Source organism: Patella vulgata, chromosome 2, assembly GCF_932274485.2.
Source record: "Patella vulgata chromosome 2, xgPatVulg1.2, whole genome shotgun sequence".
Lineage (NCBI taxonomy): Eukaryota > Metazoa > Mollusca > Gastropoda > Patellidae > Patella > Patella vulgata.
In genome coordinates this window covers 12,091,327-12,106,101 of record NC_065880.2, presented here as the reverse complement: position 1 = coordinate 12,106,101, position 14,775 = coordinate 12,091,327, and the positions used below count along the sequence as shown (strand labels likewise).

The window sequence follows — 14,775 nt, the reverse complement described above, 5'->3', positions numbered from 1 at the left end:
GACCTCTCCCCTGAAAATTAATACTTGCTTCCTTCCATCGTGTGTGTTTAAAATACATCATGTCTGGCCAGAAATTTCTGGCCTATTTCATCTTTGTTTTCCGATAGAACTGGTGTTTCGTCATGATTTTCCACCGATTATACCTTCAAATAAGACACGAGATGTGATCTTTCTAATCAGGTCGGTACATTTGGCGCGTGAAAAAAAAGAAATCCTATCGTTCGACAGCTGTGTACAGAACTAATGTTACAAGAAATAATTGCAAATTTCCATAAAGGATTGTGGTGTACTTTACCATAGAAATTAAAATCCCATTATGCACTTTGAATTAAGACCGATGTATTTTTCTACTGCGCGGCGTGACTTCACAGCGTTACCATGTAATTATTGCATCTCTGTACCTATAGTTATTCTCATCCTTTGACAGAAAATGGATTGCCAGGCAACGAAACATATACCCATATACTCATTAGGTAAATATTTATACTGCATAATATCATTGGCGCGGTGACAAAAGATTATATATGTCATGACAAAATATCGTGTCATGAAAAAGGGCAATAACTCTGTAAGTAATTATTAGAAATTGTTGTATTTGTTACATATCACATTAATCCAAATCCGTCTTCATTAGCCCAGTCAGAGTAGGACGTTAAACCCCATTTCATTTCATTCATTAAATTAGCATTACACCACAGGACTCTGACCTTCTATCGGTATATATATGCATTCACCATGTCGTACCAAACAATATATATATAATATTGTTTTTTTATTATATATTGTCTGGTACGACATGGTGTATGCATATTGCATATATATACGGATAGAAGGTCAGATTCCTGTGATTACACACATACATTACACACATACATACAATAGCAATAGTCCGTACATTCCCTTGTTTTTATTCATTCTATTCTGCACGGACTTTTTCTATTTTTTTCGTTTTCGTTTTCTTGAATTGTCAGACATCCTCTCACAGTCGCATCTAACAACTTTTGGTCTTGAAGGAATTATTATTGAGCATAAATTGGCCCGTGTATCTGTTATCACTCGTCACTTAAGTCAGTTATATAGAAGGATAATTTGTGTTTTCCTTTTGCTTTCGTCACTTCCGTTTCTTAAAATCTTCATTACGCATCTATCGTAGCAATGATCTCTGTGTTAAAATTATATTTGGAACGTGTCACTGCTGTCAGAACAAAGCATTTTTGTTGATATCTATTTCCCGGTACACCCTAGTTACAGCGACTGTCATGAGACGGACAGTGTATGCTTACTCCCCTAGAGCGTCTAGTAGCCTACTACTTCGCTACTAGAATACTGACTCTTTTTATATATGTTATATATCTCTTTTTTTCAGAAGTTTATGCAGAAGTCTATGACTATATGTCTGGAATTTGGCATAATAAATATTAATGGAGTTTTGAATTTGGTTATCCCCTGGGGTCTAATTATAGTATTTTGCATGCTACTACTTTGAAAAAAAATCAAGTCATGGCTATATATCAAATAAATTACGTGAAAGAAATGGAGTCTCTAGTATATATGTATATCTACTTTTCCCTTTTTGAATGAATATTTATCAACCAACTCAATACCGCACATCAGTTATTTGTCCAGGATATGACAAACCGACTTGCACTTAAAATAATTCTCTACCTTAGTAATTCACGCCAAAAAAACCCAACCCAACAATTACTTTCCGGTGGTGACGTTGGAGGGATAACTCAACATTTACTAGTTTGAAATGAATTTTAACCCATTAGATTGCCATAAATTGATAGGGTTTTTAACGCGACAAATAACGGTTGTTGTATAGACAAGAAAGACAAGAAGATAAGTTTTAGGTCTCGCGCAAAGACCACGTACAAAAATACCAGAAACAAAGAGAGCCAAATAAACTCGAGGCTGCATGACATTTTTGTTTTGTTTTATTAAAAGGAAGTTTTTTCGTCGGTACTTTTAGTTTAATTTTGATATTTTCCCTGAGATTTTTCATTGGCCGTTTAGTATTCTTACATTGTCTGCCATCTGTTTTGTTGCCCGTCTTCATTAGCCGAGTCAGTGCAGAACAGCCGGAAGTTAAACCCCATTTCTTTTATTTCTGTTTCGTTGTGCAGGTGTCCTGCATCGTCTATATCTAGTAGAGTAATTTTTCTTATTAGTTTATTCTCTTTACAATAAAATAATCACATTCATATATTTCAAGATTTGTCTGAACAAATAGATTTTTATTTATCTGTTAAAAATGGCGGCAAATCTAATCTAGCAGACGTTTATGTCAGTTTTGAAAGAATATGTCTGTCAAATGTCGTTAATCAGCCAATGATTTGTAAGTATGGGTAATAGGTCATAGCTAGCACATTAATGACCATCAACCATCATACCAGAAATAACAATATCTTTGACCCACGTCCAACTCTTTCTTCAAGACCAAGCAGCAGACAGATCCCCATTTGTCAACTGAAGAAAGATAATCAATCTTCATTTCTAAATTCCGGTTTATATAACGCATATTGTTAACACCATTCTTAATTCTGGTTTATACCGGATTTAATTAGCTAACAGCCGCTGTAATTCATTTGTGATAAAGACGAACTTAAATATGAATTATTATATGTTTTCTATTAAGTCCGATAATCCATTGATTTCAGATCATTGATTATGCTCTTTTAATTCCAAGACAGATGAAAGGGAGCGTTGTGAAATTAAGAGAAACCAATGTAAATTTCAAACTGTTTCAATGGCATTTAGTAATTGAACTAGTGTATACAGGTCACAATTCTATGGAATACAATTACTGCTTTTTTACTGAGCGACGTTTCGACTAGGCTTCTCTAGTGATTTTTTACTGAGCGACGTAAAAAGCAGTAATTGTATTCCATAGAATTGTGACCTGTATGAAAATGAAATGGGATTTGGCATCAAACTTGCTAATGAAGACGGAAGGAGAGAGAGAGAGAGAGAGAGAGAGAGAGAGAGAGAAATGGGTTTAACGTCCATTCGACACAAACTAGGTCATTTCAGGACTAACATATGGTTCAATTTTATTTCAATAATTCGCTTGAGCGTAGGGTTCTTTAGCAGTAGGGAAACACTGGAGGACAAGGAGAAAACCCACGAGGTTGGACAGGCAACCCTACTCCTTGTCACGTACAACCGTGGAATCGAAACCACGCCAGATGACTCAATAACAGACCTTCTGATCCAACGCACACGAGTTAACCATTTGGCCACGCACCCCCTAATGAAGACGGAACTAAAATGACCATACGTGGTCAACGTTTTGACTAAAATGGGTATTTAAATTCTAATAAAAGTATTTTTGACCCATATTCTGAGATTTTCGGAATAAGAATTTTATAAGACGAAAAGACATTTACATAAATCTATTTAAAAAATGGGTATTTTAATTCTAATAAAAATATTTTTGACCCATATTCTGAGATTTTCGGAGCGAGAATTTTATATGAAGAAAAGACATTTACAGAAATCTATAAAACAAAATATTACTAAGAATAATATACAGAATTCAGAGTATATAATATGATAATTAGAGAGAAGAGAGAAAATTTGATCTGGTTTCATGCCGAGCTAAATCTTATTTCATGTATACTGATCACATATAAACACGCAATATCAACTTGTTTTTCAATTAGTGAAATCTTAAATAACATAATATCCAATTCATCATCCTATATTATATAATGCATTTTGATCCATGTTGATGATATATGTCATTTTTTAATTAATGGAGGGCTAACACAACAAAACCTATCAATAACGGTTAATTAGAATTTATATCATAGCAGTATTTTTAACGGATTCGTCTTGGGTATAGTTTTATAAGTATTCTGTTGATAATACATCAGTAAAACTATTAATATACTGTCTTTATTCTACTTTCATTTGTCAGATTTCCTCAGTTATTTCATCAATCATTTAGGGTAAAACTTCCTTCTTTATGTTTCAAATGAAATGAAATGAAATGGGGTTTAATGTCCTACTGTGCTCCGGACTGGGTTAATGAAGACGAGCATACGCCACAGTGTGCTATGAGGGAAATTTTGGCCGGACAGCGGCACTACGGCCTACTCCTATATCGAATTCCAACTGTCAAGGGTGCTATGAGGGAAATTTTGGCCGGACGGCGGCACTACGGCCTACTCCTATATCGAATTCCAACTGTCAAGGGATCTTTTACGTGCACGCCAATGTATACACGGGACCTCGGTTTTTCGTACCATCCGAACGACTAGACAGTTGTCCTTATCAGGCCCTCCGCCCTGCATCACTGACAAGGGGGAACCATCTTTATGTTCCAGAAGGAGAAATGGACATTAAGTAAACAGGACATTTATTTCCATATTTCTTTTAAAAGTACGAGAAAACTGGATTACACTTTGAAAATCCGCGGGGTAAAACAAGGGAGTCTACTGCGTGGTGCAGCGAGGAATTTGATAATAAGGGTGCTCGGGTTTGAATGGCCGAAGGTGGAAAATTCGATTACCCCGAGAAAACCCGCGAGTTCAAGCAAGTGGCCCTTCTCAGTAGCATAGTCAGGTGGGGTGCTGGTTTGCTAGGGCGTTTCAGGGTCATGGCCCCCAATGAAAATATTAGAATGGTGGCACATTTAGTGCAATCTCAATGAATTTAATACAATATTAGCACAAAAAAATGACCTTTCACTGGGGCTGGGGGTTGGGAACAATCCCTGTGAGAAATTAATGTATTTTGGCTATGATCTGCAGTGCACACATTAGACCACTGGGCCACCCAAATTCCCTTAAACATACATTATGCAAGAGTTAAATCTGCCTGAAATGTTTTCTAAATTATTAATTAGATATTAATTAACTGATCCAGGTCATAATCAACTCTCGATGACATCGGATTTCTACAATATGAAATAGATTCGAACAGTTCAGCTATATTTTGATTTAAGCTAAAAATGGAGGAGAGAGACTTAGCTTCGAACAACCAGTACAGTGGTTGAAATTATTGCACATCGGATTTCTCCGATATTAAATAGATTAGAACAGTTCAGCCATATTTTGATTTAAGCTAAAAATGGAAGAACGAGACTTAGATTCGAATAACCAGTACGGTGGTTGAAATTATTGAACACGTCTTGTCAAACCTCCAAAGGCTAATATCTTCGCTCGCAATAGAGTAATTTGAATGAAATTTTCAAATTATGCATTTTACATTATCTATTTTCGAACTATTATAGCAAGAACGGCTAGCTCTTTATCTAAATCTTACATAATGTATCTTTAAGTTAAAGGATTCAACAATCTATAATCATAGTTTTTCATTTTATTTTATTGAAATATAATTGAAAGAAAGCTCAAATATCACGTAACGCTTGTTTTACGGCTAAGGTATGAAACGTGTATGTCTATATATTATAACAATGGCTCCGTTGATCGCCATTTTGTTTTTAGTGTGTTTGCCTTTGTTACTATATAATTCACCAAACTCCCATGTTTAATTAAAGAGTAATGGAAAATGGTTCAGATCAAAACTTTCACATTAATTGTGATTGTTTTCCATATAAATTGTGTTGTGTTTTTTAATGTGCTCAATTGCTAAATGTCACTCAAGGATAGAACTGGTATCTCGACATGTTTATTGTAGCAATATAGTCGTGGCGACATTGTTTTTAAATTTATAGACAAAGAATAGAGAAATAAGATGACTTTATATTTCATTAATTAATATATTTGGCAAATTAATAGTTTCACACATATTTACATATATATTATATATAGTGTGGACTTAAATCTACTTAGGGTATAAATGACATATTGTTATATAAAAAAAAGAGTTATTTAGCCAAAACATGTGCAAGGAAAAGTACTATTGCGTCATTGGGTTTAATTTAACCAATCATTTTGTTAATTACACAAGTTCAGGGCCATGAACACGCTCTGTCATGCGTGATATTCCTGAGTGCTATATAAGATATCTTTTTGAAATTTTCAAGCAGACTTCCATTAGATTCCAGAGAGGTTCCATTTGAGTTCCTAGACAGCCGCGAGGTTGGCTAGGATGGAGAAATAGATTTGGCTAGTATTATAATCTATTATGTTTGTATCCATGTAAGCAGCTGATATATAAAATGTAGAAGCGAACTGTTGCATTGTTATTCCTGGTAAGACAAACGTCTTAAGAAAACTGTAAGAAGTAAATACACAACGTGAAGCAGAAGTAAAGACAGCTAGAGACAAATTCTAGACGATCACAAGGCTACAGAAATATGTAGTAAGAAAAGATGCATGGGTCGTAAGTAAGATTTGGCGACCGGTTTTAGTACGTGTCCGCTCTCCATGTCAGACAGAAAGGCCCATGGTGCTACATTATTTCAAGAACAAACAACAGTCTTAATAATTAAACATAGATTATGGGAGATTAGATAAAGAGCTGGCGGTTCTCACTATAATAGTTAAAAACTAGATCATGTAAAAGGAATTTCTAAAAAATTTCTGTCAAATTGATCCGAGATTTTAGCGATTGAATATTGGGGCTAGCCTTGATCATCATTACTAAAGTCGGTAGGATAGAAAACACAGTCTCGATTATCCATTATTTGATTTAATTATGAATGGAAGTCGAACAGCAAATCGGAACCTAATCCAATAAACATCGCAGACTAGCGATGCCATCGAGAGTTGATTATGGTCTGGATAAGTTAATTAATGTCTTATTAATAATTTAGATAACATTTCAGGCCTAAAGAAAGACCTGCAATAGGCAGATTTAGCTCTTGCATAATGTATGTTTAATGCACTGTTTCGTTATCTCACCGTGGATTATTATCATCTCTAACTACACTGCATGGAATGAAATTGGGTTTAACGTCCTACTGTTCTGCCCCGACTGGGCAAATGAAGAAGGGCATATGTCATACAATGTGCTATGAGGGAAATATTGCCAGGGCAGCGGCACTATGATCTATTCTTATATCGAATTCCAACTGCCAAGGGATCTTTTACGTGCACGCCAATGTATACACGGGACCTCGGTTTTCCGTCTCATCCGAATGACTAGATAGCTGTCCGTGTCCGACCCTCCGTCCTCAAACACTCACAAGGGCAAACCACGTCGGGAAATCCTTATGAACTTTCTCGGCCATTGTATATTACTGTTTTCATTGTTACCATGTGTTACAAAATGGCACTTACACAATTGTCTACATGCAAATATACATTCCCTTATTTTCGTAAATTTGATTTTCATACAACTAAAAATATTTTCTTTTCGATGTATGGATCGAATTTTAATCAAGCATTCCACAGTTTATAACTTTTGTTTTTCAGAAATAGTTGTCTTCGTGCATTTTCATATTGCACACATGTACCGTTAGAACCCTGATTGTGTTATTCATAGTGATATTTATACAGAAAATATAACTTTGAAATGCAATAGTTATTGAGCGTATTTTCGGAATAAAAATCCATATGAATGAGCTCAATTTCAGTTAGCCCTTGCGTCATTAGATGATTGACTGATAAGCAGGCTCACAGGATATTCTAAGGTTACACACCCTGATTACCCTGCTTAGGTTACAAACGCATATGTCAGTCTGCAATCGATAGCCTGTAATTCTAGCTATTTAGGTTATACAAAAATACGTTTATTTCTATACTTCCATGCAGTGCTATAAGTAACTGACATTCACATAATGTAAGAATAGGCTGTATAATACATATAGATATATATATTAACTATATAATTATATGATCTTATATCATATATTAAGCTATATAATATTTCATATCTACATATATATCTATAGTCAAATTAAACACACGACACGATAAACGCTTTGTGGCAATCAAAGGTTAGCCGTATAAATAATGGCTGAATTTTTAAAACGTGTGAACTTACACCAATAATGAAAAGACTGACAATACTTTTTTTTAACTACATGGGTGTAATGTGCTATTTTTTGTCTCTTTAAAATGACAAGCGACATTCTTTATATATGGCAATTAGACAACGCGGCATTGATCTCACTGATGTAAAGTTCGATTAATGTCGTGATCACGGTAAAAACGAGTTAGTGACTTGATAATATCCCCCCAATTACACCAAATTCGATTGATGTTGTGATCACTGTAAACACGAGTTAGTGACTTGAGAATATCAAACCAATTACATTACAAATCATATCTTCTTCTCGCAAACGCACTGCCAAACAGGTTTAGATTTTGTAAGGGCTAAATTTATTTGTTAAGACCAGCTCAATTTTTGTCAAGGGCGCTGAGATGTAAAAAAGGTCAGGGCGCGTGATTGTTGGCGAGATTGTAGGTTAGGTTTAGGGTAAGCATTGGGGCTAGGTCCAGGGTTAGGATTGGGATTAGCTCGAGCCCTGTTTACATCTCGTGATCTATGACGAAAAATTGAGCTGGTCTTATCATTTAGGCCTAACCATTTTGTTAGTCTAAAATGTTTAATGTGACGTGATTCGGGTGCCATTTTCAAGTCAAACCCCAGTTATTACCGTAAACACCAGATCGATTAAACACAGCATACAGATCAGACAATAAAATAGCCGACAAAAGGGTTGTTAAAACATATTTATACGTTTGTTATGGCACCGCCTTCACCAATTCGACACAGAAGTCGAGATCGAGCATGGGCACACATTGCGCTCCCTGCCAATCTGATTAAAACACAGATCATATTTCGTTTCGTTTTTAATAGTTCACAATTTCGTTTTACATGTAGTGTAGGCCATCGAAAGTATAAAAAAAACGAAACGAAATATAGATCTGTATTTCAATCAGATTGGCTCCCTGCTCACCAGACTATTCTATGTCGATACAAGTCAGTTCGGAGAAAATAGGACTCAAAGTTTCAGAAGGACAGAACTTTACAGTATACAGCCGAAAGCAAACGGAACTTTGTGGTATTATTATTATTATTATTTCCTAAAAAAATAACCGGTTTTGTGGTTTGAGATAGAGCAATTACCTAAGAATCACTGGATGAATTATTGAAACCAGACTGTTCTGTGTCCTTATAGCAGGTAGAGATAGCATCGTCTGATTCTCACATCAAAGCGACTTTGTACAAGCCCATCAATAAAAATAATATTGTGGTTGGAATTTGGTTGGGAGAAAGATCTAAGTGTTATCCCAACAAAATCAGTTCAAGTTTTCGATATAACAGTCGGGTTCTCAGGTAGCAATTTGTCTCATAAAAATGTCCCGGGCCCCCACATTTGGAGAGCCCCACTTTTTAGGTTGAGTACAAGATCAAAACTAAAATTGTACATCTTTTTAAATAATTTGCTAACACTTGTAGGTTTTTGTTTTACGTGTAGTGCGGTCCTCCTGCACTTACTATTAGAGATAAGTGTTGGGGGGGGGCTTAGCGTCTCCAAATTGTATGTCTTTCAATCGCTTTACGAAAATCATTATCGTCATAATGACAGATTAGCTATTTCGAGAACAGTAATAAAATATAGGTTATCCTGACATAAATATCAACTGTATTTCTCAGTTCTTTCAAGTACTGTTAAACGAATGATATCACGTTCCATTGACTGTTTAACAACACCAGATATGTCACTTTATAATAATAAATATTTCCATAAATTGGGTTAAAAATATACAATTTGGAGACGATGCATCAAAGTCTTTTCTCCCATCATTAAACAATCCTGTTTCGAATTATAATCTAGATTCAATTTTTCCCGCCCTTTTCACTTCAGACATACAAACATTTACCAATACGTTAAACATTTTCAACTCTTGGTGGTAAGTGCATGCAATTAATAAGAGTCTCAACCTGTTTTTATGTGTTTGGTTTCAACAAAAAAATCACCAAACAGACTATTTAATTGAATGACTCGGCGTTTAATTTGGTGACAATCCTTCGGGTCATATTTGTACAAGTATAATACTACGGTTAAGAAGAATACAAACATTAGAGTTTACTGACAGATGATAGGGGAAAAGGGATAGACAAAGATTTTATATACAGACCCACAAGATAAACAGTTCATCCCGGTCCATGAAACTTTATATCCTGGGCCTGGTTTCTCGAAATATTAAACATGCATTATGCAAGAGCTAAATCTGCCTATTGCAGGTCTTTCTTTAGGCCTTAAATGTTTTCTAAATTATTAATTAAACATTAATTAACTGATCCAGGCCTTAATCAACTCTCGATGGCATCAGATTTCTCCGATATTAAATAGATTAGAATGGTTCAGCGATACTTTGATTTAATCAAATATGGAGGACCGAGACTTAGCTTCGATCAACCAGTACGGTGGTTGAAATTATTGCAGACGTCTGTCAAACCTTCAAAGGCTAATATCTTTGCTTGCAGTAGAGTAATTTGAATAAAATTTTCAAACTATTCATTTTACATCATCTACTTTCGAACTATTATAGCAAGAATGGCTAGTTCTTTATCTAAATCTTACATAATGTATCTTTAACTAAAGATAAAATCGAAATTTTAGTAGATACTACTATTTTGATTGTCTAAGCACTAAAATCAATCTAAATTACTAAAATTTGGATTTTATCTTAGTTAAAATGTCGTGAAACAGGTCCCTACATTGTAGTCCCAAGCAACTGTGATACATTTCCAAAGAAATACCAACGCTATAGTTATCAAGTGAAGCTCGAAACAAGCTTATTGAGCAGCAATCACTTGGGGCCTGGATAAACATGTCGATACCCTAGAGGCGTGACAACTTCCCACTATAATTTTTTTGGTTTTTTGGCAGAGTTATCGAAAATCACGTTTCAGGCGCATGATAGAATGGGGTTTGCACGTACCACTGCAACCTATATTCGACCTGTTCTGGCTTTAACATCTGTAAAGATATTATTAATACCTGCGTCCTGCGTAATCCAGGGCTATTTTTGTCCAGGATCATATCGACTTAGATTAAGATTAATCATATGGACAATCAAACCTACTGAAATAGAAAGGATTATCGCCATAATGCCAAGATGTTCCGTGGGCCGTTTTATTCAAGATATTCTAAAGTTGGAATATCAATCGGTCAATAACGATATCTGGAAATATATTAGTTATTACAGTCATTGTTTATTAAGGCGAGCAATCACTCTCGAGCACCTGCCGCGCACCCGAATGTGGATCGAGGGGAGGCTTTTCTCTCTCCCCTTAAAACTGAAAATCGCTGTACTTTACAAGTCATGGGGGGGGGGGGGGTGGTATCATTTATGGAACCAGGAATGACCCCCTAACATGCAGTTATGCAAATATATTAGTTATTAAGGCTCATACATAGTTAACCTATAAAATGTGTACAAGGTACTATAAGATAATCTGTCCAACGAATTATGTACATGAATTCTGTATCGATACTAATCATCATGGTTCATGAAAAGAAATGAAATGGGGTTTAACGTCCTACTGTTCAGCACCGAATTGGGCTAATGAAGACGGCATTATACACCAAACAGTGTGCTATGAGGGAATTCCAACTGTCATGGGATCTTTTCCGTGCACGCCAATGTGTACACGGGACCTCGGTTTTTCGTCCCATCCGAACGACTAGACAGCTGTCCTTGTCAGACCCTCCTGCATCACTGACAAGGGGGAACCACGCCGGAAAATCTGGATGAACTTTCTCGGCCAATGCAGGTATCGAACACCCGACCTCCAGGCTAGCGAGCCAGCGTCTTACCCACTTAGTCACCGTTCATAATTATATGAATATTGTGTGCATCACGATGTTTATTATTTTGTTTCAGCGGCATTTAGTAACTGAATGAGAAAAACACATGACACAATTATATGGAATACAAGCTGTGGGTTACCAACAGTTCCGTGCAACTCACGCCAAAAACTCGCCATAACAGATCGTTTCATTGGCTAATCCCTCACATCAACAAGAACAGGGGTTATATAACAATTCTGCCAGATCCTAGTGCAGTAAAGACAAGTAAAATGAAATTTTGAACTATAAAAAACGAAATGAAATAGGATCCGTGTTTTAATCAGATTGTAACTGGATGAGAATAACACATTACTTGTATTCTTTGTAATTGTGTCATGCGTTATCATGCTTATGAAATTGGTGAGAGAGCGAGAGAGAGAGAGAGAGAGAGAGAGAGAGATGGGGTTTAACGTCCACTCGACGAAAACTAGGTCATTTCGGGACTAACATATGGTTTAATTTTATTTCAATAATTCGCTTGCTCGTAGGGGTCTTTAGCAGTGGGAGGAAACCGGAGGACACGGAGAAAACCCACGAGGTTGGACAGGCGACCCTACTCCTTGTCACGTTGACTCAATGACAGAATTTATGATACAGCGCGCACACGCTAACCATTCAGCCACCCCCCCCCCCCCTTATGATATTGGTAACTTTAAGAGATAATCCCTCCATCTGTACTAATCATTGTGGTACATAACAATCCTTCCTACGAATTGCATAATAATATCGGTACTAATCATTATGGTACATATACATTTAGCTCGTAAATGTGTAGATGATTGGTGATGCCAAGCTTATTTTAAAGGTACCTAACTCTATAAGAGATTATCTTTTCAACGGACTGCTGGGTGGTTGGGTGGTTGAATGATTTAACGCGTTTAAGGCAGTAATTGTATCAAGTTGCGTGCTTTGGATTCCACGCTTGTACGTGACAAGGAGTGGGGACGCCCGTCCAACCTCGTGGGTCCTCCGGTTTCCACACACAGTTAAAGACCCCTACGCACAGGCGAAAAATGGAACCATATTCTAGTCCCGAAATGACCTACTCTCTCCCCTCCTCTCTCTCTCTCGCTCTCTCTTTCAAAGAAAAGCATATTATTTCTTTATCGGTACTAGTCATTGTCATCTCATATTACGTCAGAAAATGAACAGCATATTATCTAAATATATTTATCTCAAAAAACTAAAACAACACATATAAAAAGCAGAAATTCAATCAGTCACATTATTATCATTCCAATATAAATTAATCCGACGGGACTAGATCGATAAATAGATATAGACTAACAAACAATTAATCTAAATCATTTATTATTACATTGAATACAATCAGTATCGTAAAAAAAACTTTAAATTTGAACGGGACACAGTCGTACTAGACGGGCTCACCCGTGTTTTTAAACAAAGACGAGGATACTCTCGTCTTTATCAAGCAAATAATAGGGTGGTTGGTAGGCACGTGCGCGCTGTATCATACGGTCTGTCATTGAGTCAACTGGCGGGGTTTCGATTCCCCTGTTGTACGTGACAAGGAGTAGGGTCGCCTGTCCAACCTCGACGGTTTTCTCCGGGTCCCCCGATTTCCTCCTACTGCTAAAAAAAACCTACGCGCAAGCGAATTATTGAAATAAAATTGAACCATGTGTTAGTCCCGAAATGACCTAGTTTGTGTCGAGTGGACGTTAAACCCCATCTCTCGTCGAAACGTTGCTTAGTATTAAACTCAGTAATTGTGTATCCATAAAATTGTACCTTGTGTTAATATGTTCAATTACTAAATACCAATCAAAGAAGACAAAGACACCACTAGACTATTGACTATTGCATTTCGCAAGACAGAAAGGGTAGAGGGTACCACCGATCAATGGCATATACTTTCTATTTTAAACTCCCCAACTCTATATTTTATTTATGATTAGCTAACCCATATCCCCTATGCTCCGTGGTAGCATGCGATTTTTTTCTCTCTCAAAAATACATGCAAGGGACGTAAGAATTTGATATTCCGTTTTATCTTGCTATATATTTTTTAATACACAACGCGAGGGAAGCCGTTGTCTGGTTATTCGTGAAGCAAGACAAAATTTGGTCCCACTCTATAGTGGTGTCGACGTTCCGGATCAGAAAAAACACCGACGATAATATTATGAGGGATGTCAGTACTAAATATAACATTACAAACATTGATTTTTTAAAATTGAAAGTAAACTACACACATGATCATTTAACGATTTTGTGTAAAATCAAATAAGTTGACAATTGATTTTTAACTCTTATCCATACTAAAAGAAAACTTTTTTTCGAAATGGATATTAAACTTTAATTGCAAATTTGTCGATATTGAACAATGAAACCCTTAATAATGACCAAAACAAACCGGATTTTATCTAAGTGTTGAAAAGTTGACAATATAGACTGTTACGATACATAAACTTACTAACGTAAAACACTGTAGTCTGGTTATTAACCGACACCAATAAACATTTTTTACTAGAATTTTTTTTATCAATATCAAGAATAGAATGCGAACAATGGTCGCAATTTGTTGTAGTGTTGAAACTACGGTAAGATAACACTTTCTTCAATAACTTGTAGGATGTTCAAGATTACCGAACCACCGATCGAGCCAGTGGTCGAGATAACTAAGAGAGCTCATTGCTCAACGCTACCACAGACCGCCTGTTAATATTGTCTCACTCACTCTCTCTCTCACATATACACCCTTCTTACCTTGATATCGTCACTGGGTTCCTGTTTAATTGTAATGTCTTTGGGTTGGGGTGTTTTCCTTCTATCCTTGTCCATGGTCAGACGGCTTCTATCGCGCGGCAGTAGATTTGTTTGCTATACGATCCACGTTAAAACTCGACTGTATTGACTTGTAAACTGAGCTGCGTGCAACCCGATACTCCATATTGATACTAATAATATGCCGGCTATAGAGAAACAGACAGAAAGCTTTGTAGTAGTAAATTACACTTCACCAATGGCGCAATGGATCCTTCCCGCCCCTTTTTTTTTCTTTCCAACACTGGACACTCTAGTTGTGGAAT

The 14,775-nt window shown here is 36.3% G+C and overlaps 1 protein-coding gene across 1 annotated transcript in view; it reads right to left on the bottom strand.

Moving 5' to 3' along the window:
- The window catches only part of LOC126812033 (sine oculis-binding protein homolog B), a 38,600-nt gene extending 23,938 nt beyond the window's left edge, over positions 1-14,662 (bottom strand). The window contains exon 1 of the mRNA XM_050538197.2: positions 14,453-14,662. Within this exon, the coding sequence (XP_050394154.2) occupies positions 14,453-14,527 (75 nt within the window). The 5' untranslated portion in view covers positions 14,528-14,662. The remainder of the gene's footprint in view (positions 1-14,452) is intronic.
- Positions 14,663-14,775: the final 113 nt, after the last annotated feature.